The sequence below is a fragment of the Syngnathoides biaculeatus genome, chromosome 6, assembly GCF_019802595.1.
Source record: "Syngnathoides biaculeatus isolate LvHL_M chromosome 6, ASM1980259v1, whole genome shotgun sequence".
Taxonomy (NCBI): domain Eukaryota; kingdom Metazoa; phylum Chordata; class Actinopteri; order Syngnathiformes; family Syngnathidae; genus Syngnathoides; species Syngnathoides biaculeatus.
Genome location: NC_084645.1, coordinates 757,338 through 782,109, shown reverse-complemented (window position 1 = coordinate 782,109; position 24,772 = coordinate 757,338). Strand labels below are relative to the sequence as shown.

Here is a 24,772-nt window from a genome sequence, read left to right as displayed (position 1 = left end):
ATTATTCAATTCAATGTCTATATGAAAAAATAAATGTGAGAGGAGAGCGCGTCATCCATGCGCAAAGTTGCAGAAGTGTCATTCTACGATATCCAAGTGGTCGCCATATTGGCTGCGTCCTCCGTCCGTGACGTCACCCGTCGCCGATGAAAACATGCGGTGCACCCTAACTATGGGAAATGAACACGCCCCTTCTGACACGGAAGCTCTTTTCGAAAAGGAGAACACTACACAACCGAGTGAACTTACTGGGGCAATATTACACTATTGTTTCAAGCCATATTCAGATGACATGCGATCATGGCCAAACCGCGTCCCGTCCGATCCACTTCCGCAGCGGAAATAAGCCATCGCAGCTTATCGCAGCCGGTTGGTGTGGCTCATTTTCGGCGCTGAGGTGGCTAATCACGGAGCCGAGCCGTGCTGCTTTAGGGGGTTGTTCACAGCCGTCGCAGTACGCGATGTACGACACTTGTCGAGCCGGGGAGCTTTACTGCGATGTTGTCGCATGCGGCTGAGTGAGGCAGAGCCGAGCCGTGCTGCTCAAGGGGTTGTTCATAGCCGCAACAGTACGGAATGAACAACACCGTCAAGCCAGGGCGCATTCGGGTGAGTACTGCATTGTGGCAGCGTTCTTCAGAGCCGCCGCCGTCCGGGAGCCGGTGGGCTTCGCTGGCAAAGCGACGCATCAGCCCGACGCTGTCCGACGCGCACATCGACACATTTCATACGCGGATCATTTGTTACGTTATGAGAGACACATTATGTGGTCAGCCCCAAACTATTATTTTTTTTCACTAGCTGTATACGCACCTGTCATTTGGAACCCACAAAGCTCTCGTCCTCTGCACCCGTGCAATCCATTTTTCACGACGAACCGGGTCTCTTGCAAACTTATGAAGGGTAAATCCATCCTCCCAAGTGTTCAAGCAATGTCCAGCAATGCAACGAGCTGGCATTTTGGCTAACACGAAGGAACAACGAGCTACTTTCCTGGAGGTAAAACTAATGGAAACAAACGAGTCCACTTGAGGGCGGGTCTGTCCTTTACGTCAATTCCTGCTTCTTCTCGAAAACAAATCCCTCCAGAGGATTTTCATGGCGGGAGTTACAAAAAGCTGTATACGTCAAAAACATGTTTTGTGGTGAAAAAACGCATGGGTTCATGTCGGCTGCTGTTTTTTCATTAATAACACTTTAAAAATCTTCCATTTCATAACAGTGGCACTTTAATATGTAATTAAGTCTATCAATTTACACAGAGAGTATAAATGTAAACAAACTTAAGAACATTCACATAGCCAGGCTGCGTGGGAAAACTAGGATCTGGACCTCATAGCTGGAACAATATTCATTCTGGGTGGTGTGTGGTCCATCATGGAGGCTCTGCTTTGTGGGACCACCCTCATGCTGTCTAAAGACGTGTATTCACGTGGAAGCACCTGGACAGAGTCTTGAGTCCCAGATAGCGGATGGTGCTTTGCAGGAGGCTGTGCGTATTTGACGCTTATTAAGTTCGCTAACCTGCCGCGACACAGCTACGCACCCCCCCTATGGCGGAAGGTGCCGCAGTGAAGGTTGTTCACAGAGACAGATGGAGGATTGGTGAGCTGTTGGGATCGTAAGCCTTTAATGAGATCAGCTCAGATACACTATCATTGTAACTAAATTAGCCATGATGCAGTGTACGCTAGATTAGGTTTGGCTGGCGCCCAGTCACATTTGTGGCAGAGAAGTGACACGGAACACTTTTCCCAAATGTAATAACTGGACTCGCATCATGCACATTAAGCACAATCTTCACTGCTCCAGTGGAATAGATGCTGGATGACGCTCGCAAAATGTGATGCAGTGCACGAAAACAAAGTGAGGTCGCGGTGAACATTAATGTCTGCCTGGATATGCGAGAGTCACTTGGCACTGCAGTGTCTTAAGGTCGTGATCATCCATCACTGTCACCAGGAATTTGAGTCAAAAATAGTTGATAGTTAAAGAATAACATTTTCCTTATTGATAACATGTCAGAAAAGATGTGGAACTATTGTTTGTTCTCCTCCATTTGTAAAGGCCATACATCTAGGATAAGTTTCGCTCAGTATCAAGGGTTTGAATTAGATGATCAAATGTCAAACTCCAAATGTCAAGAGTTCTGACTCCGATTCAATTGTTACAAAACAAATAAATTTTTGGGAACTTAAACCAGTGAATACTAAAAAACAAAAAAAGAAAAAACAAGACCAAAAAGATGTCCTGATGACAACAGGATGAATGCTGAAGACAGACTGCTATGTAAGCCTCTCATGCTAGCTGCTAGCTTGTCACTTGTGTTCACATGGTAGTGCTTTCAATGTTCTTCTATACATTAGTCTCCTCATTATTTCATTTGTAATTGTGTGATAGTACTACGGTGACCGAGTGGTCAAACAATCAAGCTTGCATTTTAGAGTTTCTGGGTTTGAATCTCTCATCTGGAAAGTCCATCCATTTTCTACACTCTTTATCCTCTTGGGTCGGCGGAGTGCTGGAGCCTATCTCAGCCATCCTAGTGCAGGAGGCAGGGTACACCCCGAACTGGTTGCCAGCCAATCGCAGGACACATGGAAACAAAGAACCATTCACACTCAATTAACACACAATGCGTGTTTTTGGCATGTGGGAGGAAAATGGAGTAGCTGGAAAGACCCACCCAAGGATGGCTACAACATGCAAACTCCACAGAGGCAGGGCCATGATTTGCATGGTCCTCAGAAATATGAGGCAGAGGTGCTCACCAGTCATCCACTGTGCCACAAATATGCAATACCCATAATTAAATAATCACACAGCTGTATAGACAAATTTGTCATCCTCCCAAATATAACCAATTCTTTGTTTTGTTAATAAGTGACACTTGCCCTGTGTACAGTATAGATTAATAGTTTTGGGGTTTGGAATGTACAATGTATCAGTAATGGAGTCTAGATCACATGTTTGTCTGAGTGTCCTCTTCTCTGATTGGCCACTTGCTCTGAATTGCCAGACAGACTGTTTATCCTCACTATTTGCCAGGATCCTTATCAGTCCTAACAGTGTTTTAACTCCCTGTGGAGAATGTGTGGGAGATGGTTAGCGGAAGTCAGAGGAATGTGAATGTGTGTGTGCCATACAATAGTCTACATGTCACCGTACATGCTCAATGCACTTTGTCTAGCAACGGTGCCCCTTTGTATGTGAGTGAGTTTGTAACTAGAGAGCTCATGAATCTGCTTGCACTGGGATGGAGACTACATGGCACACTGAGGTAAGCTTGCGTTGTTGAGTCCACAGATCTTTTATACTCATTTATCATATCTGAAACAAAACTCGTCAGTTGTTGATAAACCATGAAACATTTGAGTATCTCAGAAGAGTGGAGAGGAATGTGCCACTAAAGTTCAGGGAGGATGACCTTGACCTCTTGAAGCATCAGGTCTGTGTTTTTTTTTTTCATTTATTCCATATTCTATAGCTCTTAAATACTCCTTATAGTCAGAAGAGCCTATCCCAGCTGACTTGGGGTAGGGGGCTGGTTTCACCCTGAACTGGTTGCCAGTCAAATCACATGATACATTAACACAAACAACCATTCATGCTCGATTCACATTTGTGGACGGTTTGCAGTCTTAATTGACCGACCGTACGTGTTTTTGAAATCTGCAAGGAAGTCGAAGTACTCAGTAAAAATGTATGTAAGATTGGAGTGAACATGCAAACTCCATACATGACCACAGCAGAGATCCAAACCCACAACCTAAGAACAGTGAGGCACAAGTGCCAATCACTTCTCAGACAATTTAAGGTGAAGAGACTCACCTCTGAGGCACTTACCGAAATCCTTCCTCTGAATGTTTGTCAGTACCAGAGTTCACAATATATTGTTTTTAGATTTATTCTGGAGTATTTCACTTATTTTTACACTCTTATGACAGTTGTAGATATGTTACAGTTGTTACTTAAGATAAATTGCCCAGTGAGTATCGTAAATTGCAATTTTCATTGCCATTATTTCCTGTGGGAATTGTTTTTTCCCCCCAAATTCCTTTCAGAGTTCACTTAGGTGGATATGTGACCACAAGATTTTCAAGTAGCTAATCCGTCCCTTTTTTTTTGGGGGGGGGGGGCCTCAAGAGTGAGTTTTTGAGCGTGGCGTCCACGTGTGTATCCTTATGCCCATTGAGTGTGCACGCGTGCAGACGAGTATTTATGTGAGTGCACGTGCACGACCATATGCAGGCTTGTGTGTAACCTGAGCTCTGGCCATCTCCCCATGTGTGAGTAATGGTCCCTGTTTTATTGGTCTCCTCCTCAACAGACTATGAGTAATCGCATAATGCCTGGTCTGACGTCAGAGCTGTTTCCATGGCAACGCAGTGCTTCCCAATCTAGGGAGGTGTGTTCATTTCCCCCCCCCCCTGCACATTTTGTCACGTGCACTCTGGATGGCTACGGGACAACTGCAGTTAAATCACCCCCAGTCCCAATCTGTAGTTTCCCATTGTGCTCTACTAATTATCTGTAATCCTACGCTTGGTACTGTGCTATCATTTTTCCCCTCTTCATCCGCCTCTACCTTTGCCTCAGTCACTGTGATCCACTCGCTTACATGCTTCATTCCTTTTTTTTTTAGCTATCTTTCTGCCTTCCAGCTCTTTTATGATGAGCCCCACATTCTGACGCTCACCGCGGTTCCTTTCTTCTCCTCTCCAAACTCTGCTATTCCTGACAATCCCTCACTACTTCCACGTAGACCTGTCCTTTCTGTCTCTTGGTCTGCCACATTGACTATTGCATCCCATCCAATTGTTGCCCCCTCTGGTTCTCCACACTTTGCCTTTTTTGTCCTTGCTTGAGTGACAGAAAAGTCTTCCCTTTTCGCTTGTCTCTTTGTACACTGTTACAGCGAACGGTAGACGTTGTCAAACTAAAAGATGGGGCAACACAAAATGACATTGATGTGGGCTCGAGAGACACGACTTGGACTGGAGTCATGAATTTGACTTTAGGCACTAGTTGACAATATGTTCAAAGAATTAGACTTGAACAGCAATGACTCGTGCTTTCACTTGGTCTTGAACCCATTGACTTTTAAAGATTTCATACTTTGACCAAAGTACAGAGAATTAAAAACTTTGTAGTGTTCTCTTTCCATTGCTCTATGTAATACTACAGTCACTCACATTTGCCGAACGTGTTCGCGCCCGCGCGCCATCGTACTTGTAAATCTGCACAGTCGAGCAAGAAAAATCACGCGTGTAAAATTTGTTACGAGTAGGAAAAATAGATATTGAAAGATGTCGCTTATTATCTGCAGTCTAATGTCTGTAGACATTAATTTATATTTTTATTTCATAAACGTTAACAAAACAAGGCTGCTCCTAAACAATCAGTATTGACCCAGAAAAAGGAAATGCAAGTTAATCGTACTGACCGTGTACAGAAGTAATGCCAAAAACACATGTTCTGAGCTGCTTCATGTACTGCGAGTGCATTTACGTGGAAAGTCATCAACATCATGAACCATGTCAAAACAAATTCAGCTCCACCAGGGGTGCTCAATGTGTCGACCGCGAGGCAGTTTTGGTTGATCGTGTGACGGCGTGCCCCCCAAAAAATGCAAAAAAAAACAAAGACGTTAGACTATCATCCACCTCATTATCATCCACCTCATTATCATCCACCTCGTCGCTTGATTCAAGTGTGGCTAATACGTCAAGTGCACTCACATAAAGCCAAGCTGGCCTTCTATTTACGGCAGTCGCAGTGATGCGCACGTGCACTCCCAACCCTCACCCCGCCCAGCCGGTCCATCGCGAGAGGCTGTTTGCTTGGGGGGGGGGGGGGTATTGGGCACCGCTGAAATACATTGGAAACATTTCTAGGATATAACACAGGTAATGTTTCAGTATCTAACTATAATAAGCGAGAGATTGTGATTTACTTTGACTTGATCTAAGTTCTAACTTTAGACTAGTCTCTCCATATATCTAAATGCGAAAGGTCATTTTCCCCGTGCTATGCGTTATCTTGAAGTTGTAAACTTTTCTCCTCAACATCCTTCAGGAAGATATAGATCAACTGCTAGCTTTCATCAATGGATTGACAATAGATACCGCCGTAAATTACGCTAAATTATAACAATATATCACAATTGCCGACAGGAATGTTTGTTAAATGTATCGCTAGCTTGTTGCCACTAACGCCGATTATGTTCAACTAAACTTTAAGCATTTTCAAAACATTTGTGTTCATTCCTTGACAGGCCAGTGCATTTAACTTTTCTTCAGATAAAGTTTGTCAGATAAAGAATTTTTATGAATGAAAAATTTTAAATTCTGTTTTACATCATGTTCTACTGATATCAGTTGAGATTGGAAATGATCATTTCTGAGTTTGAAATTTTTGTTTTGCATTTTAGTTATGTATGTTTATTTTATTTTTAATTTACAGTTGTGATATATTAATCCAGTAAATTATTTTAAAGTCTTGAGATTCAATCCCTAATCACACACACAACTTTATCTGCAAGCATGATTGACCACACCCGTACATTTTTAAATGTGAGTGACTGAATACTATATCCATAAATCTTATTAGTTATATATGAGTATATTACCATGCCACTTACTGTTATGCAAAAAGAAAATAATAAGCAACAACAGGCTGAAGGTTTGTAAGATTATTTGTGAAGTTTGTTAGTTCGTTAGAAACTTTAAACACTTAACACCTTGTTGAGCATGCTCAAGTCGAGGATTGACCAATGATCATTCTTTCAGACGCTACCGAAAGGTTCAACAACAATGAATGTGACAGCTAAATAAGGTTTACATTGCAAGAAACTCTTAACAAACACAGAAACAACAATGACATTTAAAGTAACAATAAGGATGTTAATTATTGCAAAAAATATAAAAAAGAAACCTACATTGCATTGTGGGAGTCATGTGGCATGACATCACATATGTTCGTTTTCGTTAACATTACCAGCTTGTATGGCAGGCAGGCAGGCTGTGCGCTGTTTGGGCTTCCTCATTGCAGTCTGTTAGTCACTGTTATGTTCTCAAGAATCGGAGTTGTACTGTGTTTGTTTTTATTCACTAGCAGCACGTAACTAGCATCAAATTGACACTACATTCTTCTTTGGCCTTTCTTTGACCTCTTTTTGATGTCATATTTCTGTCCCCTATTGTTTGGATACCACATCCATCCATTTTCGGTAGTGCTTTTTCACAGTTGGATAAAATTGTATGCCTGACCCCAGAGAGGCAACATGGTACTTGAGGGCATTTGGACTGATGGAATATACAAATAATAAGGATACTGGATATGCCCAAGTAAATATCACAACAATAGTAAATGTGCAATGCTCCATAAACCATGTTGAAAATTACCACAATAAAAAAAAAAAGAAAGAAATCAGTTAAATGTAGTTTTCCCCTAACTTCTCACTAATAAGTGGCAATGAAAACATGACCTCCCTGGTAAACGTGGTAATCAGGCTCGCCTTGACAAATGCCTTTCACAATGACATCATGACGGACGTGATCCTCCTGTGTTATGTCTGCTGTCTCTGCTTAGAGGAACTACCCATTTCCTCCCATTCATTTAAAGTGCTCACTTGTTAAAAGGAAAATATTTTATACTGCGACGATCCTAAACTCCCTTGAGCCCCAAACCTGACATCTCTAGCTTCTTTGTGATAGATACATTAGGGATGGTCCTCTCGAACGTCTGCGTGGCCTGCCCTTCCCGCGACGCAGGAGCCAATAGTCTTGCATAGGGGTGTGTCCTGCCTAGAAATCGTGTGGGAATCCTCAATGTCATTCATCTAGTTAGAGATGAGTCAGGGAACTTTGCGTCTTGTAACTCCTTGACACAACCAAATCAATTAGAGCGAAGTGGACCTCATTGTTAGCTAAAAGCTGTGTGTGTGTGTGTGTGTATGTTTGTGTGAGTGATGAGGAAATGTGCAAATTGGAATTGATGTTGTCTGACTGGTCAGGAAGATCATGGCCTTATGATATATATCTATAAAAATATAATTTCAGATAGATAAATGAACATTTTCAATTTCAGTGCAATATTTTTGCCAAGCTGAAAATAAGTACTGATTATTGCCTTGGCCAATTATTGGGGCCGACATCACCGTCCTTTCATACTGGGTTATTTTAGAGCTTGTGCACGTGAGGTCACAGTTTGCACGGCACCATATTGGTGGTCAAACAGAGCTGCTCGACATTGTGAAGCAGAATATTCACAATTGCCGAGACCTGTTGTGCTGTTGGTCGTCACAAAAGACGAGACGGCTATTCAAAGAGATCATTCTATAGAGTACCAGCTGAAAAGACCAGAAAAGATCGATGGATTTCAGCAATTAAACGTGATGGATGGTGCCCAACCAAATACACACAACTGTGTAGCGATCACTTCATTTCAGGTTGGAATTATTCTTAATCTCAAATTCCCGAGAAGTGTTTACAATGCCAGGTTGACTCATTTGAGAACAATGCATATTTAAAAAAAAAAAACAACACGTCTGTCGCAGAGAGGTTTACGGAATTTAAGATGTGGCCGCAATACACCTATGTGTACGGAGGAGACGACTCCTGTCCTACATTTTTTTCCCCAATCATAGTTAACGAATGCTAGTTTGTGTAAAAGCAAGGGTCATTTATTTAAATATTGGTATTTGTATTGAAAAAAAATCAGACTGGGTCCATCACAATGTGGGGATTTATTTCTGATTGACAAAAGATCCAGCAGCAAAGTATTTGTATGCGTCCAGACTTTTATACATTCAAACTTTTATGTGTAAATCTCGACGATTTACTCACCAGACATGTGTATATCCAATTGTCCAAGACAAACGGAAGCGAATTAACAGTCCAATTTCTTATCGGCGAAAACATCGACTTCGGCATTAAATATAGGTCCTCTATGCCAAGTGTCCCTAATTTTTCCACGTACCTTTGGTAATTATGACCTTGTAAATGTTCAACGGTATGGAACAAAACTCTGGATGTCGTGCTGTAAGACATTTTTGTTTCGTCTCAATGGAATTAACTTACAATAATGGGAATTCCTTGCACCTCTGGTTTTTGAATTTTCAAACACAAATTATTATTATGTAAAACATGAATATTTCAATCCTATTGAAATTTTGTAAATCTTTCTTTACTCTAGAAAAGTTTAGGGAGCTGTTAATTTGATCAAATTTGAAAACCTATTTAATATGCATAAAGGCACTTAAATTAAGTCAAGTATTAAGAGTTTTTATTACTTCAAATTTAGACTCTCCAATAGTTTCCCTTTTACCACAAAACAACTTATCAATTATGAAGTACCTGTCCTTCACCACTACTAATTTGCCCTGGGAAAGAAAAAAAAAACATCTGTATATCTATAAAAAAAAAAAAACAAATTGGTTTGGCGAGAAACATGAAGTACTCACTTGATTTTCTTTAGAGGGCTACAAAAAAGATTTGTGTTATGAGACATTTAGCCAATGGGTCCAAAGTTTGACAAGTTTGAGATTGAGAGTTTAGGTGACCTTCATAAGTGAGACGGGACATTCTAATCACTAGCTCACTGTACTCCGAACAAAAAAATGAAATGTACAAAAATCCCATTATAGATTCTCTTTAAACCAACCCTGCACACAGAAATGCATGAGTTTCTAGCTTCATGTGACTTGGAGTTTTGACACTGGTGGCTGGACAGAGCTCTAATCTAATAGATGTGCATTTGAGGACTTTATTGCCAGAGGGAGACTGTGCTTTGCCAACACACACACGCGCACACCCACCCACATACATACACACACACACACACAGTAGTATTGGCATGACACAAAGAAATTTGTTCTAGTTCCACTGACGTCTTGAAGCTTGTGGCAGTGTGACATTGTCATGTTACGCACACTTTGTTCATCGCCTCTCATTTGTTGTTGATTCATATTTGCATGCATTTAGTAGAAATGCAAATACTGGACACTGTATGGACCCGTTTGGCTCTTCGCATTCTGTACTTTATGTCCCACGCAGCTCACCCCTATCAAGCTGTTTATGGCTTCTTTTTATGGTACCCAGCTTCTAATTAATGGAAGTACTTCCCATTATACAGGATAACTCTTGCACTGGGGCCATTCACTTTTTTTTTTTTTTAACACAATTGTGAAAACAATCCCAGCTGATGAGAGTCATTTGTCCAAAGTTGCAGCAGATGTTATTTGTTTCTGCTTGCTTTACGTAAAGTGCAATTATAGCGGTTCTAGATGATAAGTCGCTCCGGCTTCTCCTTTTTTGGACATGTGATTCTTGGCTGGACTCAAGCTCACAACCACGTTTGATTCATTCCTGCTGCCATCATATCTAAGTGGGTAATTAAGAGAGCAACAAATTGCGGCTGGAGCGAGCAGTGTTCATTAAAATGTGCATAGTGTTCTTCTATTTCAATGGTAGCATGATGAGCCTGTTGTTGTTATTTGCTGTCTTTGGAGCTCAGCACCAAAACTGCGATGTCAAAGGCTTCTGTTTCCACAGCTGTGTACACAATTCAAGCCGTTTTGTTGTCTTTTCATATATTTTTTTGTTTTACCAATTCCGGCTTTAAATTAATTCTGTGTGGACATCATAGAACCCTATTTAATTTGTAAGACAAAATAATTGGCGCACTTAAGTCCTTTGTGTATTTAAGTGGTGGCACACTTTGAAGAATTAAAATACGAACTGGCATTTTATATCATACCCCCCCCTCCCAATCAAATATCTCATCATTGTACTTTTTAAAACCAGGGTTAGCCTAAACTGAATTACAAAGGTGTGAGGGCCAGCATCTCACTATTATTCAGGTGCACATTTCTACATCCCACAATTGGAAAAACACATTAATTCTGTGAAATGTGAAGTTTTTTTTTTATTATTTGAGTAAATAAAGTAGAAGAGTAAAAGAATTTCACTGCAACAACATGCTGCCAATTTTGCCCATCTTTTGTTTTGATTACAGCTACCCACCTGCGTTTGAGGAGTGCACCATTTCCATCATTGCAGGAATCGTCGCCTTAAACTGCCCTATGTTGCTTCAACGCTGCATAATTTTCAAATGGCCGTTATCTCAGTATGCGCATTAATGCACTGGTGGTACACTTTCATTGTTCAATTACTCTCACACTTGTCTTTTTTTTTAATATCTTAAATGTATATTTTGTCATGATGGCTTTTTGCCATTATACTAGGGTGGCTGCATCGAGCGGAGACATTCCTCGTGTGTTTTGTAGCGTACTTGGCCAATCAAGACGATACTGATTATTTTGTTTTTCCACTGACTCACCATATCATTAGGTACACCTGTCCAAACCAACAAAGAGTTCATAGAAGAGAAAATTATGCCCTTTTAACGATGATGCTGAATTGTTGGAGGCACAACAATAATTTTCACAATATTACTGCAGTTGTGGCGGTACGCTGGTCGACTCGTTAACACATCCATCACACAGTTCCTTGGTCAAAATCTTAGTCTTGCATATATGGAGTTTGCATGTTCTCCCCGTGCCTGTCTGGGTTTTCTCCAGGTACTCCGGTTTCCTCCCACTTCCCCAAAACATGCACAGTAGGCAGAATGGAGACTCTAAATTGTCCATAGGTATGAATGCAAGTGTGAATGGTTGTCCGTGTGCATTTCATTTCACATATCAGCATGTACATCACCTCCTGCCCACAGTTACCTGGTATAGGCTCCAGCATACCCGTGACCCCGGTGAGGATAAGCTTTGTAGAAAATTGATGGATGGATTATTGCAGTCTTAGTTTTCAGTCAATCATTGACAATGAATTGCTTCACTAGGCTGCCATTGGTGCAGGTAGCATGGAACAGAGATGGTGTGTGTGAATGTGAGTCGTCTGCCTATATTGTGTGTGCATTTCGATGTTGTGATTCTCATAATTTTCTCATCATGTGCACAAATAGCAAAGACAAAGACAAAGCAGCATGTTTATTCGATTGGGAGAAGTCCAATATAGCAAACACAAGCCCGGCGAATGGCTGATCTCTTCTCCCATCCAGCCGCCGCACCCGACACGTTATCAGTGAGAACCAAGCCTGGTGAATGCGGGGAATGCACACTGACGTCACTCCGCAGACCGCATCTTCAGTCACAGGGCTAGGTAAACAGGACTAACGTGGTTTTGTTCATGCGTGTGTGCGGTAGCACCAGTGGCTGTGACCGAAAGGATCCTGGCGTTCCTTCAAGAGATACTTGCTCCATGTTGTGGTGAAAAGAATAACAAGTGCTTTGTGTATTTGTGTAAGGATTCCTTCCGTGTTTAAACATCAGTTTTAAAAAGTTGTCACCAATGTTTGTCCAGCTTGTGGTCAGACCGAAGACATGCGTACGTGCATCACTTTTTCTATTTTTTGCCTCGTGGCCTACATCCTTACACACACTTGTAACACACATTGAGTTTTATTTTCGCTTATCACCATCATAACAAACATAATCGATATTAATCTACCTCACGTAGCGGTGTGGATGCAAGTTCTCCATTCTCAAGCACCTTAAACGCACCTGTTTTGCTTGGAGTCACAAGCGTTCCTTGAGTGTACTTTAATCTGTTTATTGTCAGACTCAATTGGGGGTTTACTGTCAACCTAAGTGCACAGCCAAAATAATTACACACATTTCTTATTTAAATACAACACATGCTTGGTTTTACAGACCTCGGCAGCTTAATGCTAACACTCAAATGAAAAACCATATTGACGAACTAGTGAAATTTAGGACAGGAGGAATTTTCCATCCAATAATGACTATTCACACAACACATACAGATGGGTCATATAACAATATTGACAGGTATATATTCTTCCTAAATTGTGAAAAACGTTTTATTAGTGATTCATGTTCCATCCCTCCTACAAATGTTTGGGAATATTTCTAGTAATATTTGCTTTAGACCCGCAATTCACAAACACATGATGAAATCATAATTGCCTTGGCACAGGTAACATATTTCAAATATTTTTGGTTTGGTTTCAGTATGGTCCAGTTATTATACACCACTACAAACTATGACTGTAATGGTAAACACTGTCTCACCACCTGTCTCACAGGGTCAATTATTTGAATACTGTGGTTTACATACTCAAAACATAAGTCTGCCGTTCCCAGCTAGGAAACAAACTGTAGTGGTCATGAAGACTACGAATGTCTCTCAATGTCATCCATCCGTGGCTGACACGCATGTAAACCATTTTTAGCGTGTATTTACATACAAATACATACATGATAATAAATATCACTGCATTCAACACAATTCCAGGTGGTCCATTTATTAAAATACGACGGGAATGCAGCATGACATCGGAACACGATGCTTGAAAGTGGAACACCCAGTTTATAGCATGCACGATCCTAGTGAGGCGGTGCTCAAAGAACATTGTTGGGTGTCATTTATTTCCCCAGAGGACCACAAGCTTCTCATGCAGTTAGACCCCCCCACTCCATTTCCTCCCCTATAGGCTAGCTAGCGGGTTCCAAGCACCATCGTCATGCCAGGATGTCCTTTGAGAAGCCCCCACCGCACTCGGTCAGGGGAAAGCGGTCTTTGTACCTTCACGGTTCTTGCAGATTGCCGCATTCCTGCTACGTAGGGAATTGGATCCCTCTGGGAATGTCATGGGCAACTCTCTCACTTTAAAACCAACTCACAGGCCTTCTGTTAGCCTCTTTCTTTACACGCTAATGAATTTTTTTCCACCTGCAAAAAAAAAACAAAAACAAAAAGAGGAAGCAGAGATTTATGCTCCGATACATGCACAGGTTTATTAGCGGCTCAGAATCACTTGTTACTTTGTTCTTCTTTACTTTATCATTGATTTATGAAGGGTGTCATTTAAAAGCGCATGCTTTAGTGTGTCCTCATTGGGCTGTGTTTGCTGGAGTCCTGTGGGAAACTCAGTGGAATTGTAAATGTTCTTCTTGCACCGTGTGTGTGTATTGCGTGGGGCTCTCTGATGAGCGTATCAGACTTTGGTGATTGAAGCATGTGACCAAAAGATGAAATAATGTATGCAGCATGGTCTGCATCGCACTGTCAGATTCTGCCTCCTGTGTCTTTGGCCTTGTTTTATTCTACAACAATTGACTCGCCATTTGCGCCGCGATCGAAATTACCACCACGTGTACTCCAAAGCTCTCATTTCAAGGTCAAATTGTCATGTTGTTCAGCTGGTCATTAAGTTGTTCTTGACATAGAAAGACTCGTCCAAGATAAATAATTGTCGCCTATCCCAGTCAGACTTATGGCTTCATAAAATCATTTTACAGTGAAACTGCACCCAACCCTTTGCAGCGCTTGCGGAAATTGAGTTTAATCGCTTTAATAGGCTCCGTAGTCATCAAAACAGAGAAAACTCTGCTAACATTCTAACTTATCTGATGTTTCATACATGTAAAGCTGTTTGAATTGAATAAAGTCTTCCACATCAATGTAAGCACTTCTAAAGCTCTGGTTTGCTGATGAACATAATCTATAACAAGCGAAATAACAGACGCGTTTGCGTCTTGCGGGCATGCGTCAAATTACAGCGAGTGAAAGGTTCTGCTTTTTTTGTGTCATGGCTAGAAACCAAAAGGAGAGTTCCAATACAAATCTTGTTTTAAATCAGAAACATTTGCCTTAAGGTTATCTTCATGTCAGTAAAAAGCCATTACTTTTAAATGTTAAGGTGTTATTTTATTTTCCCTATGATTTGTCCTTGCATCCTCCATCAGGTGTTATGCTTTCAGGCTGACATTTTATGGTCTGATCTCTTTTTCCGGGTACAGGTTGGGCAGTGACCCACCCAATGAGATAGATGTTGTGTTTTGAACTACATTTAAGGTTTTTAATGCACACACTTTGATGCACATGACTGACACCTAGAAGAGAGTAGAGTCAAACATGTGTTGATAGATTTGTTCAGACCAGTTGACCTCCCTGTTTGACTTTGTGTATGCAAATTATTTGATTGGTATTTTCTTTTGGATAACTACAAATATCCTTGTGGTTAGCACGTCTTCCTCACTCACATTCTGGAATTTTGGTCTTCCAATCTCTGCACTGGCCTCTCTTTGTGCCAGCGTGGGGTTTCACCTGGTTCTTCGGTTTCTCCACCACATTCCAATAACGTGCATGTTAGCCTCATTTAAGTGTCTAAATTGTCCATAGCTGTTTATCTTGTGTGTGAATGGTTCTATATGTATTGGACTGGCTGGCACCCGGTCCAGGATCCACACCACCTTGAACCAAAAGTAAGATGAGAGTCTCTCCCTCACCCACGACCCCAATTGAGGACGACTGCAAGTAAGCATGATATATTTGTTTCTGTTTCTGTTCCAGTTTTTCCTGAGCATAATAACACCCCTAATCATGCAACATGGATATTGTTCATCTTGACACAAATGTTTTCATTTTCTTCATTTCTCAAATTAGTTATGATGGAAACAAACGCACCTCTCCTGGTTCCATCCAAGTAGTGCACTTCATTTCTCCTCACCAATTTTCAGACACTATTAAACTTCATGTCCACATAAACATTTAATTTTGAACGGTCTCTTGCTCAATTAACCCCCATCTTTAATGTGGGTAGAATTTGTTTAGAGCAGTACTGTGAATGACCTCTCTTAATGTCCTTTGGGCTCTTCCTGTGACTCCGGCGTAACCTGATCAACGCGTTGCCACTAACAAAGTGTCCACTCCATTGAATCAATTGCGATCCAAAAGCCACAAAGCAAACTGGCACCTTACAGGTGGAACTAAGCAGAGGCTCGTAAAACAAACAAGTGAATGCTGTGCTCCCTCTTTCGCCTTGCAAGGCCCCAGCAGTAATCCTGACTCGACCATTATACTCTAATGGCTTTGGCGTGCTTCGTTGAGGTGGACTGCCAGGTCTTAGCCCGCCAGATCCTGAAATGCACTGAGCCGAGAACCTTATTCCTTTATCCAACCTGAGCTCATTCATGAGCAAGACAAATGAGTGAGCACACCAACAATATCACAGAAAAATATTTGTCCACCTTTGGGATGTTGAAAGCAGATGGATGAGCCTCCATAATGTGTTTCATTCAATCCAGGGCTTTTGAAGTCAGACTAGAGTTGCAGGCAAGTACTGGAAGTTCAGTTTTGGTTATGTAGCGTCTCTGTGGCCTGTAGTGACTGACTGCGCTACACTCAGGCCATTCATGTCCTTCCTTAGAGGACCCAAGGGTGATCAAGGTCATTAGTCACACATTAGTCAACTTCTTTTTCTTTGGAAGGGGAAATCAGGTGGTCCACATCAAGTTTTGTAAAGTGAATAATATCAGTGCATGTAAGCATTTTTATGCCCATTAAGGGAGTGTAGGAGATGCTAAAAAGAGGTTTCGGCATGTGAAACTTTGCATAGACACAAGTGTGCTCCTCATTTCCTATGCTCAACCCCTCTGCTTTGGCAGCCCACCTTAATAGTTCCCTCCAGTGATGACGCAAATGACCCATGATGACTGGCCCCCCTCGCTAAAACCTGTAAAACATTAGCAAGCTCGAATAGCAATGATTCTCACTCGCCGTACTCCCATCAGTGCATAGACGAGAGATTTATACCAGGTCTCCTGCAGTGAGCAACTACTGGGCTTCAGTTGATACGCGAGGGAGTCGCTAGGACCGGGTAGCACGAGATTCTTTGAACTGATTGTGTTCTGGAATATTTCTGTATTTAACGCTTTGTCCTGCTGTGTCTAAACTGCTGTGTATCAGTACAGCTGGTCTACTGGGTGGCTAAGTTAGTGATTTTGTCTTACAAAAGATTTCCTTGAACAATAAATTTTAACTATTTCTTTGTTGACATATCACAATAGTTCAATTTAATGAGTTGCAAAGGGCTATAAACAACAATAATTTTTAGATTGCCGTCACCATTGTCAATAAAATAAAAATACACAAACTAACCGTATCAGTCCCTGTGTCCAAATGTTTTCCCCTTAAAAAACAATGTAACACTTATTATATAATTTTGATGTAAAAAATAAATTATATGCAGTATTCAAATGATTCAAGCAAAACTAGATGTGATGCATTTAGCAAAATGTTAATTTATAAAACATAGCTCTCAAAAGCTTGTTTTGTATTAGTTCAGGTTAATTAAAAAAAAAAAAAAAAAAAAACATAGTCCATAATGGGAATGTGCAAATCGGTGTTTGTATGTCCCTTATATCAACCTTCTCTCACAAGTGGGGTAGGGTAGTTAGTCTCCATCTTAACTGTTCCCGTAATGCCGCTGAAAAGAAAAATGGTTGGATTGATTTTAAACAAGGGCACAGTGGGGCAAAAAACATATCTAGTCGCCTATTGTGAAAGTTCTCCCAGTTAAAACTTTCATCACAGGTATACCTCACCTATGGAAAACAAAATAAAATCACATTGTGTCCTGTATAAAGAATTTATTAGCAAATTATGGTGGGAAATGGGTATTTGGTCACCTACAACCAAATGAGATTTCTAGCTCTCACAGGCCTGTGACTTCTTTATAAACCTCCTTTGTCCGCCACTCGTTACCTGTATTAATGAGCTATTTGAACTCATTATCACTATAAAACAAAACTGTCCACAGCCTCGATTATGGCCAAGACCAAAGAGCTGTCAAAGGACACTAGAAATAAAATTGCACACCTGCACACGCTTCTTACCTCTTCTTAAATGGGAGAACTTGCACAATTGGTGGCAGACTAAATACTTTTTTTACTGCACTGTCCAATAATAGTATAACATTATAATGTAATATGTAAGATTTCCTTTCTCACGTGCTCCAAAAAATTACATATTTTAAAAGACTCCCAATCTAAACTTGCAACCACATACCGTACTACACAAATTGATGTGAAACATTTCATCACAGCTTTTCCCCAGTCCCTTTTTTTCTTTTTCTCAAAATACTGAACCTGTCATAATAATGTATCTAGTATTTACCATGGTCCAACACAGATGAAAAGTCGGCTCACATATTGTTGCCTGGACGACTTATAACTAAACTTCTGTAACATCCGAGGAGCTCATCTCATCGTCGGAGACTTTGCAGGATGTGACCTAGTTTTTTCGTGGTGGAGCGGGATGTCAGAATGCGCTGCAGACGTCAGCTTATCTCAGACACAGTGCGCTGATAGATGAACAAAGGAGGAATAAGAAAGGGAAGATTCTGCCTCCTCAAGGTTCGCAAGGTTGAATACAAGTTCAGCGAGGTGTGCTCTTATGTAAGTGGATGTTTGCATAAACTTTGAGAGACTTTGCTGAGCTTCTGCACTTGGTGAAAGCATCAAGTTTAATTGGACAGTGTGGAGGTGCGCACGCAATCCCTGGTTAAAAGCTACTCAATCCTGCACACTGATCTAATTTAACCCAACTGTAAACTCAGCACTCCTTTCTATCTCCCTTCTCTTTAATTGTCCTCACTAGATTGTCAAGTGGAGTCTCGATTTAGGCCACAGATTCATTGTCTTGAGTACACATCAGCGTGCGAAGGCTGTAATGTCCGACAAAGTAGGACACGGGATGCGACGAGACTAACAGCAAGGATGAATAAAGCGCTGATCGTGAATGAATGATTAAGAAACACGTGCACACACTGTATCTGGCGCTGAGCTATATTTGGGACGAGGCAGTTTCCGGCTCATTTTCAAGACAGCCTTAAAAAATGACTCCGTTAGCGAGTTGATGACAGTCTTTTCTGGCTCGTTCCAAGACCTCTCGGCTTGGGTTGTGTGAATGCGGAGACCGACGATGGGAGCTGCGGCTCGAGAGCGCAACACTTCACACCCAGTAGAGAAGTGGTTCTTTGCCGGCTATTGGTGAGGGCAAGGCAAATAACAATATTTTCGTCTCGTTTGTTTGTGCTCTGCACCTCAGAGAAATGGTGGCCCGGTGTGGGCTGTGGCTCATGGCCAGGGTGGTGGAGACGGTATGGCTGACACCCACTCTGCTGCCCTCTTAACACGAGATCTGGAAGTTTATCTCGCTGCTACTGTTTTCAATGTCAGACATTTTTGCAGCGTGTCCATCGCTTTTGTGTCACCTCTGTTTATCTATGTATTATACAAGCAATATGAAGACAGGGAAGTATGGTGCACTGTTTGTCATTCACACCCATTTGTAAATTCTTTCAGTACAGCTTTCTGTTCAGATATGATGGTCAGGTGTAGTTGTTACAGCTGACTACTCCTGCTTGTCACAACTATACACTAGCCCACTCACAAAAAGGTTAGTCGACGTTATATCATTTAGTACTTTGACAAGCAGATTGTTTACTGTGAGTTTTGAATCCTGATGGAGATTTGTCAAAGTATATTTAAGGTCACCAGTTCGTAAACACAAAACAGGTCATTTTTTTCCCCTTCACATCGTACTACAGAAGCGTCATAATGAGACAACAGCTAGAAATCTTGTCAGGGCAGCACGGGTATATAACTGTAATACTGTACTGTAGTGCTGTAGTAGTGGGTGCAGTGGACCTGCATTCTTCATTCTGGTAGTCGTACATTTTTTGGGAGTGTTTTTCTCCACATATAAGGTGGACGCGTCTGATAAGTCTGCAATTTACAGTTTAGTTTAGAAGGCACCATAATAGTATCAAATAGGTTACAGATGGTTTTAAATAAATGTTTATCATCGTTGTCAACGTTTATTTTCCACTTGTGTCAAGTCAAGTTTATTTTTATAGCCATTAATTATAAAAGTCTCTATGGGCTTCACAGGCCCACAATTGACAAAGATGGATGACATCCCCCGATCTAAACCCCCCGACTGGGAAAAGAAAACCCAAAACCCAATTTTTGGGGAGAAATAAGAAACCTCGAGACGGGATGCAGATGGAAGGAACTCTCTTTCAGGATGACCAGATGTCAACTAGGCATCATTTGTCACATAATATGCATTTACGTGTCGCCACTTGGCAACGTTCCATTCATCGCATTTTTGCAAAAGACAAACACAAAGATGCAAAAGGGATGAAAACATGCGTCGTTCACTGGCCAGTGCAATGTAGGTCTTCACGGCACACCTCTCCAAACAGCTGTTTGCTTTCTTACACATGCGAGGAAGGCTAAGTGCATCTCATATTTACACCGGTGTGTTTTCTGTAGCGTTAGTTAGGAAGGAGCTCGTTGGGTCTCATTCAGCTGTCAGTGCACAATTCCATGTGGAAAAGTGGACTGGGCTTCCATTTCACATTTTCGAATGAGATGAGATCAAATTGAATCCAGTATCCCTCGAATGTGTGTGTGTGTCGGGAATAATACTGTAGATAGTGACTTTAATTTTGCTTTGATGTTATCTTAATGCAAGTTCGGATCTCTTAAAACGGTTAACCCAAATTACATCCAAAATCTATAACCAGAGGTATCGTATTTCGGGTATATGCAAGATACCCTTCTAAAATGTCTGCCTCCATCGCTCATAGCAAAGTATATCAACTGACTTTCATTCTTGGAGTGTTAATTTCCTCTCTTTGTATGATTACGGTCAGCAGCACACCTCATGGCGTGCACAAAGTCGATAGAAAACAAGCAAAGGATAAACAGCATCACATATCAAGCTCCGGAGGGAATCATTTTTACTAAGCATATGCCGATTATTCAAGCAAGGAGAACGAGGGGGGTGGATGCTGCAGGAGCGCATTATCATTCGCTCTTAACAACCATAAAGATTGTTCTCTGACATGTACAAGTACTTAGTATATTCATTAAGACAGAGAGATTGAGTGCTTGTGTGACCATACTTTGTCAATCCTGAGAGACATGCATTCAGACTAAGGTGTTTTTCCTCTTTTTAACCACTGTAATAGTGACATCAACTCCTTCCTTACTGGACTGGAATGTAACAGTATTATTTGGCACGTCATGTTCAGGAATTTCTGGCGTTTCTTGTCATCTTTGGTGTACTTGGATGCATTATTTCCATTTGATTTCTCCTCTGGCTTTAAAGTGGTAAAAAAGCTATTTTAGAGTCTCAATCTGACCGCCAAGGTTTTGAGTTTCGACTTGCCGGCCATTGTGTGTGCCGTTTATGCTGTTTGTATATTCCTCCCGTGCTTGCATTTTCTTGGGATACTGTGCTTTTCCCCAACATTCCAAAAAGGTGTACGTCAGGTATCACTTAACCTGTTTTGGGGGTCACAGGGTGGGAACTGAAGCCTATCCCATCTGACTTTAGGAGGATTACACCCTTGACTGGTCACCAGTCAGTCGCAAGACACCTATAGAGACAGAGTATTCACATTCATACGGTCATTGAGCACAAGCTAACCCCATGATGTCTATATCATGTTCCAGTGGTAAAAAAAAACAAACCATTAAACCCTATTGTTGCATGTATAGTTGTAACTCAGCCATATGTATTATCTGTTCAGACCCAAACCACAGTCTGATTGGGCCTGGAAAGTCACTCAAAATCTACGCTGCACTTTTCACATGACGAGCCAGCTCTGATTTTGATCTGAGGTCAGGTTTTGGCCCATTTAGATGCTCACGTGTCATCAGGCACATGAAAGGCGGGCTTGCGTAAGACGGTTTATTTGTGCACATGGTGACATGACACTCAGAAGGCACCACACAGATTCACCGTTGGCTGAGCCCTTTGCCAGCACCATCCTGTTGTCAAAGCTTTAATGAAGCGTTTAATTGGCACCCATTTACAGTAAATCTAATAAATGAGCCTTTTACCATGTGGATTAACTGCTGCCTTGAACGTCAAGTAGACCTTCTGTGACAGTTATTTTGATGCACAAAACATTTTTGCAAGTGGAGCATTCAAAACATATCAAAAGTACATACTAATGTTAATTGATTCTAAAAATGTACACTGAGAAAATGGAGGCAGAAACAGCAAACCCCATCTTAATAGATTTTTTTGTTTGTTTATTTTCCACTTACGTAAATGTCAAAACTTTGAATAAGCCAATGGGTACAGGTAATCTCGGGCTGAGATCTCAAAAAAAAAAAAAAAACAATCCGAAATTGTACTTTCTTAGCAGGTGACATTTTGCACCTTTGGTAAATACCACCTGTATATAATTTCCTCTGTATCATTTTGAGCTCGATGTTTTTACTCCCATCTGCTATTTGTCCTTTTAAATCAGTGATTTCCAACCTTTATAGAGCCAAGGCACATATTTTACAATTGAAAAATCCCATGGCACACCAACAAAAGTAAATGTCACCCAAAATGGATCGATTAATTACTGTATGTACTTCCTGCCATCTAATAGAAGAGGATTTTTTGTTACATCTGTCACTGTGCCTCACTGGCATAAATAGATGAATAAAGATACATTATTTCTTGGAATAAATGTTTTTTTTTTCAACAATTACATAAAATTGGATAACTTCCCACGGCACACCTGAAGAGCGCTCACGGCACACTAATGTACCCCCAGCACACTGCTTGGGAATCACTGCTTTAAACTTACCCCAGGGACAAATGTTTTGAAATCAAATTCTAAATTAAAAAACCTAATAAAATAAAATTGATATATTTGAGTGGATATTTAATTACAAATGATTTTGCTAATCATTGTTTGAATATACATTTTTTAAATGTGTTACAGATTTTAGTAATTCAACATCTTTGAGGGGAAATTTTGATTAGACTAAATACAATATTAATCAATTCATTGAATTATTTACAGTATATTAAATTTATCTTTTGTTATAACATTCAATAAGGTCTTTTTCTATTTTTTAGATTCATTTTGTAATTTAAATGTATTATTTCATTTCCCATTTACCATCAGCCATTGCTGTAATTTTTATTTACAAATCAGTATTTTTTTACAACCGGAAGTACATATTTTTTTAGCAATTTTGTTCCCTCTTAATTTTTAACCTTGAGGTAAAAGGGCCAATTGTTAGGTTTTGTTTTTTGACATCAAGCGCTTATACCCACGTAAATCAGATTAAGAATCCTACTTATGTCTTATTTACAGGACTATATAAATTATCCTGGCGTCAATCAAAGCGAGCAAGGCTAATCGTCAACTTTGCTCATGTTTTGCCCCACAGCGTCACAACTCAATCAGCCCCAGTGACACATTCAGTTACACCTGAATTGTTCATTTGACGCTGATACTGAGACGCTTTCCTTTGGTGTGTGCACCGCAGTGATTTGTCACATGACATGTCGGGTTTGTCAAGGGCTCTTTTGACAGAGACCTGACACAGATCCAAAGAGTTTTTAGCCATGACTTGGCTGTCCAGTAATTCTGGAACACATATCAGTGCTCGAATGTGTGCAGTGACTCTGGAGAAAGTGGGGGGTGAAAGGGAGTTTGCAAGGTCCTAAGAGGACACAGTAGCTGCTAATCAGATCCTACTCCTCCACCAGACCCTTAGGCAGCCAGTAGGAATGAAAGTAAACCAAACCTGACTGTGAAATTGCATTACATGTCTGTGCCTAGTGGAAAGTGTGTGTGTGTGTGTGGGGGGGGGGGGGTTCTTGCATTTAAGAACTACCAATTGCATGGCTTCTCTATTGTTTCAAAAATGCAGACAATAATGTGATTAAGATTTAAAACAAAAAAAGAGCTATAAATACATATAACTATATAACATAACTATATATACAGTGTATAGCCATTTTGATTTAGATTGCATTTAACAATATGTACATGATTGCTGTTGTGTATCATTGTGTAATGAGTGTGATTTCTAATATTTTGTTGAACCTATTTTTAGTCCTTGAACCAAAATATTGTAGAATTTCAAATCAATAATCTACAACACTTGAGGATATAAATACTTCTCTGACAGTGTCACTCAAAACAAATTTTACAATCTTGATAAAGGTATAATATAATATTTAGCAAATGTCTTCTGAGGTAATTGAATCATGGAGATGTATCTACCGAGGTGTTGTTGTGGCACTTGAACTACTGTATTTCCATTCTGTTGCGGCTTTTCATTGGTTTGACACGAAGTCTTTCTGTGTGTTGTCTCACAGATGCTAGCCCGCTCAGACTGGGAACACAAAAGAGGCTCCAGAGGATCACAGGTGGGTTTGCCAATGCAGAAGAAGTCTCTTGCGCACACACACACACACACACACACACACACACACACACACACACACACACACACACACACTGGCCTTTTCCAACCTTTAAACATTTCTCATCTGCAAAATCAATGAATGAAATCACTCAGGACCATCTGTATAGCCGAAAGGAGGGCAAATGTATTGCCAGATCAAAGTTTCATTCTGGGACATAACGTAATAAGCTCATACCAGATGAGGGTTGAGTTTGTTGTGCCATTAGAGAGCTTTTACATTAATGTAAGAACCATTGTGACAAGATCAATGGGATTTCCTGGGTGAAATATGAATTGTATGCAGGTAACACCGATCTGAAAAGTAGCCCACATTTTTTTAAAAAATGAAATCAGATTCCATTAGACTATAATGACTGGAAGTGGCTGGCAACCAGTCCAGGGTGCATCCCATCTTTTGGCCAAAGCCAGCAGGAACAGGCTCTGGGCTACCCCGACTCTAGTGAGGAAGCAGTATAGAATGTTGATGAATAGAAACGATGGGCTGACACTACTTCTTACCCATTGTAAGATATGGTGGCCATGTTTTACTGCATTTTCTTGTCTATTAATGGATTGTCACACATGCATAATTTAATGAGGAACACCAAAAAAAAAAAAAAAAACCATTTGAAAACTTGAACACAGGCTGGTCATATTTGCAAACCATAT

The 24,772-nt window shown here is 40.8% G+C and overlaps 1 protein-coding gene across 2 annotated transcripts in view; it reads left to right on the top strand.

Annotated features, from left to right (window-relative positions):
* The window catches only part of LOC133502196 (cGMP-inhibited 3',5'-cyclic phosphodiesterase 3A-like), a 77,011-nt gene that overhangs the window by 23,820 nt on the left and 28,419 nt on the right, over positions 1-24,772 (top strand). For both annotated transcript variants that reach the window (XM_061822713.1, XM_061822714.1), the window contains exon 2: positions 24,015-24,065. In XM_061822713.1, coding sequence (XP_061678697.1) covers positions 24,015-24,065 — 51 coding nt within the window. The remainder of the gene's footprint in view (positions 1-24,014; positions 24,066-24,772) is intronic.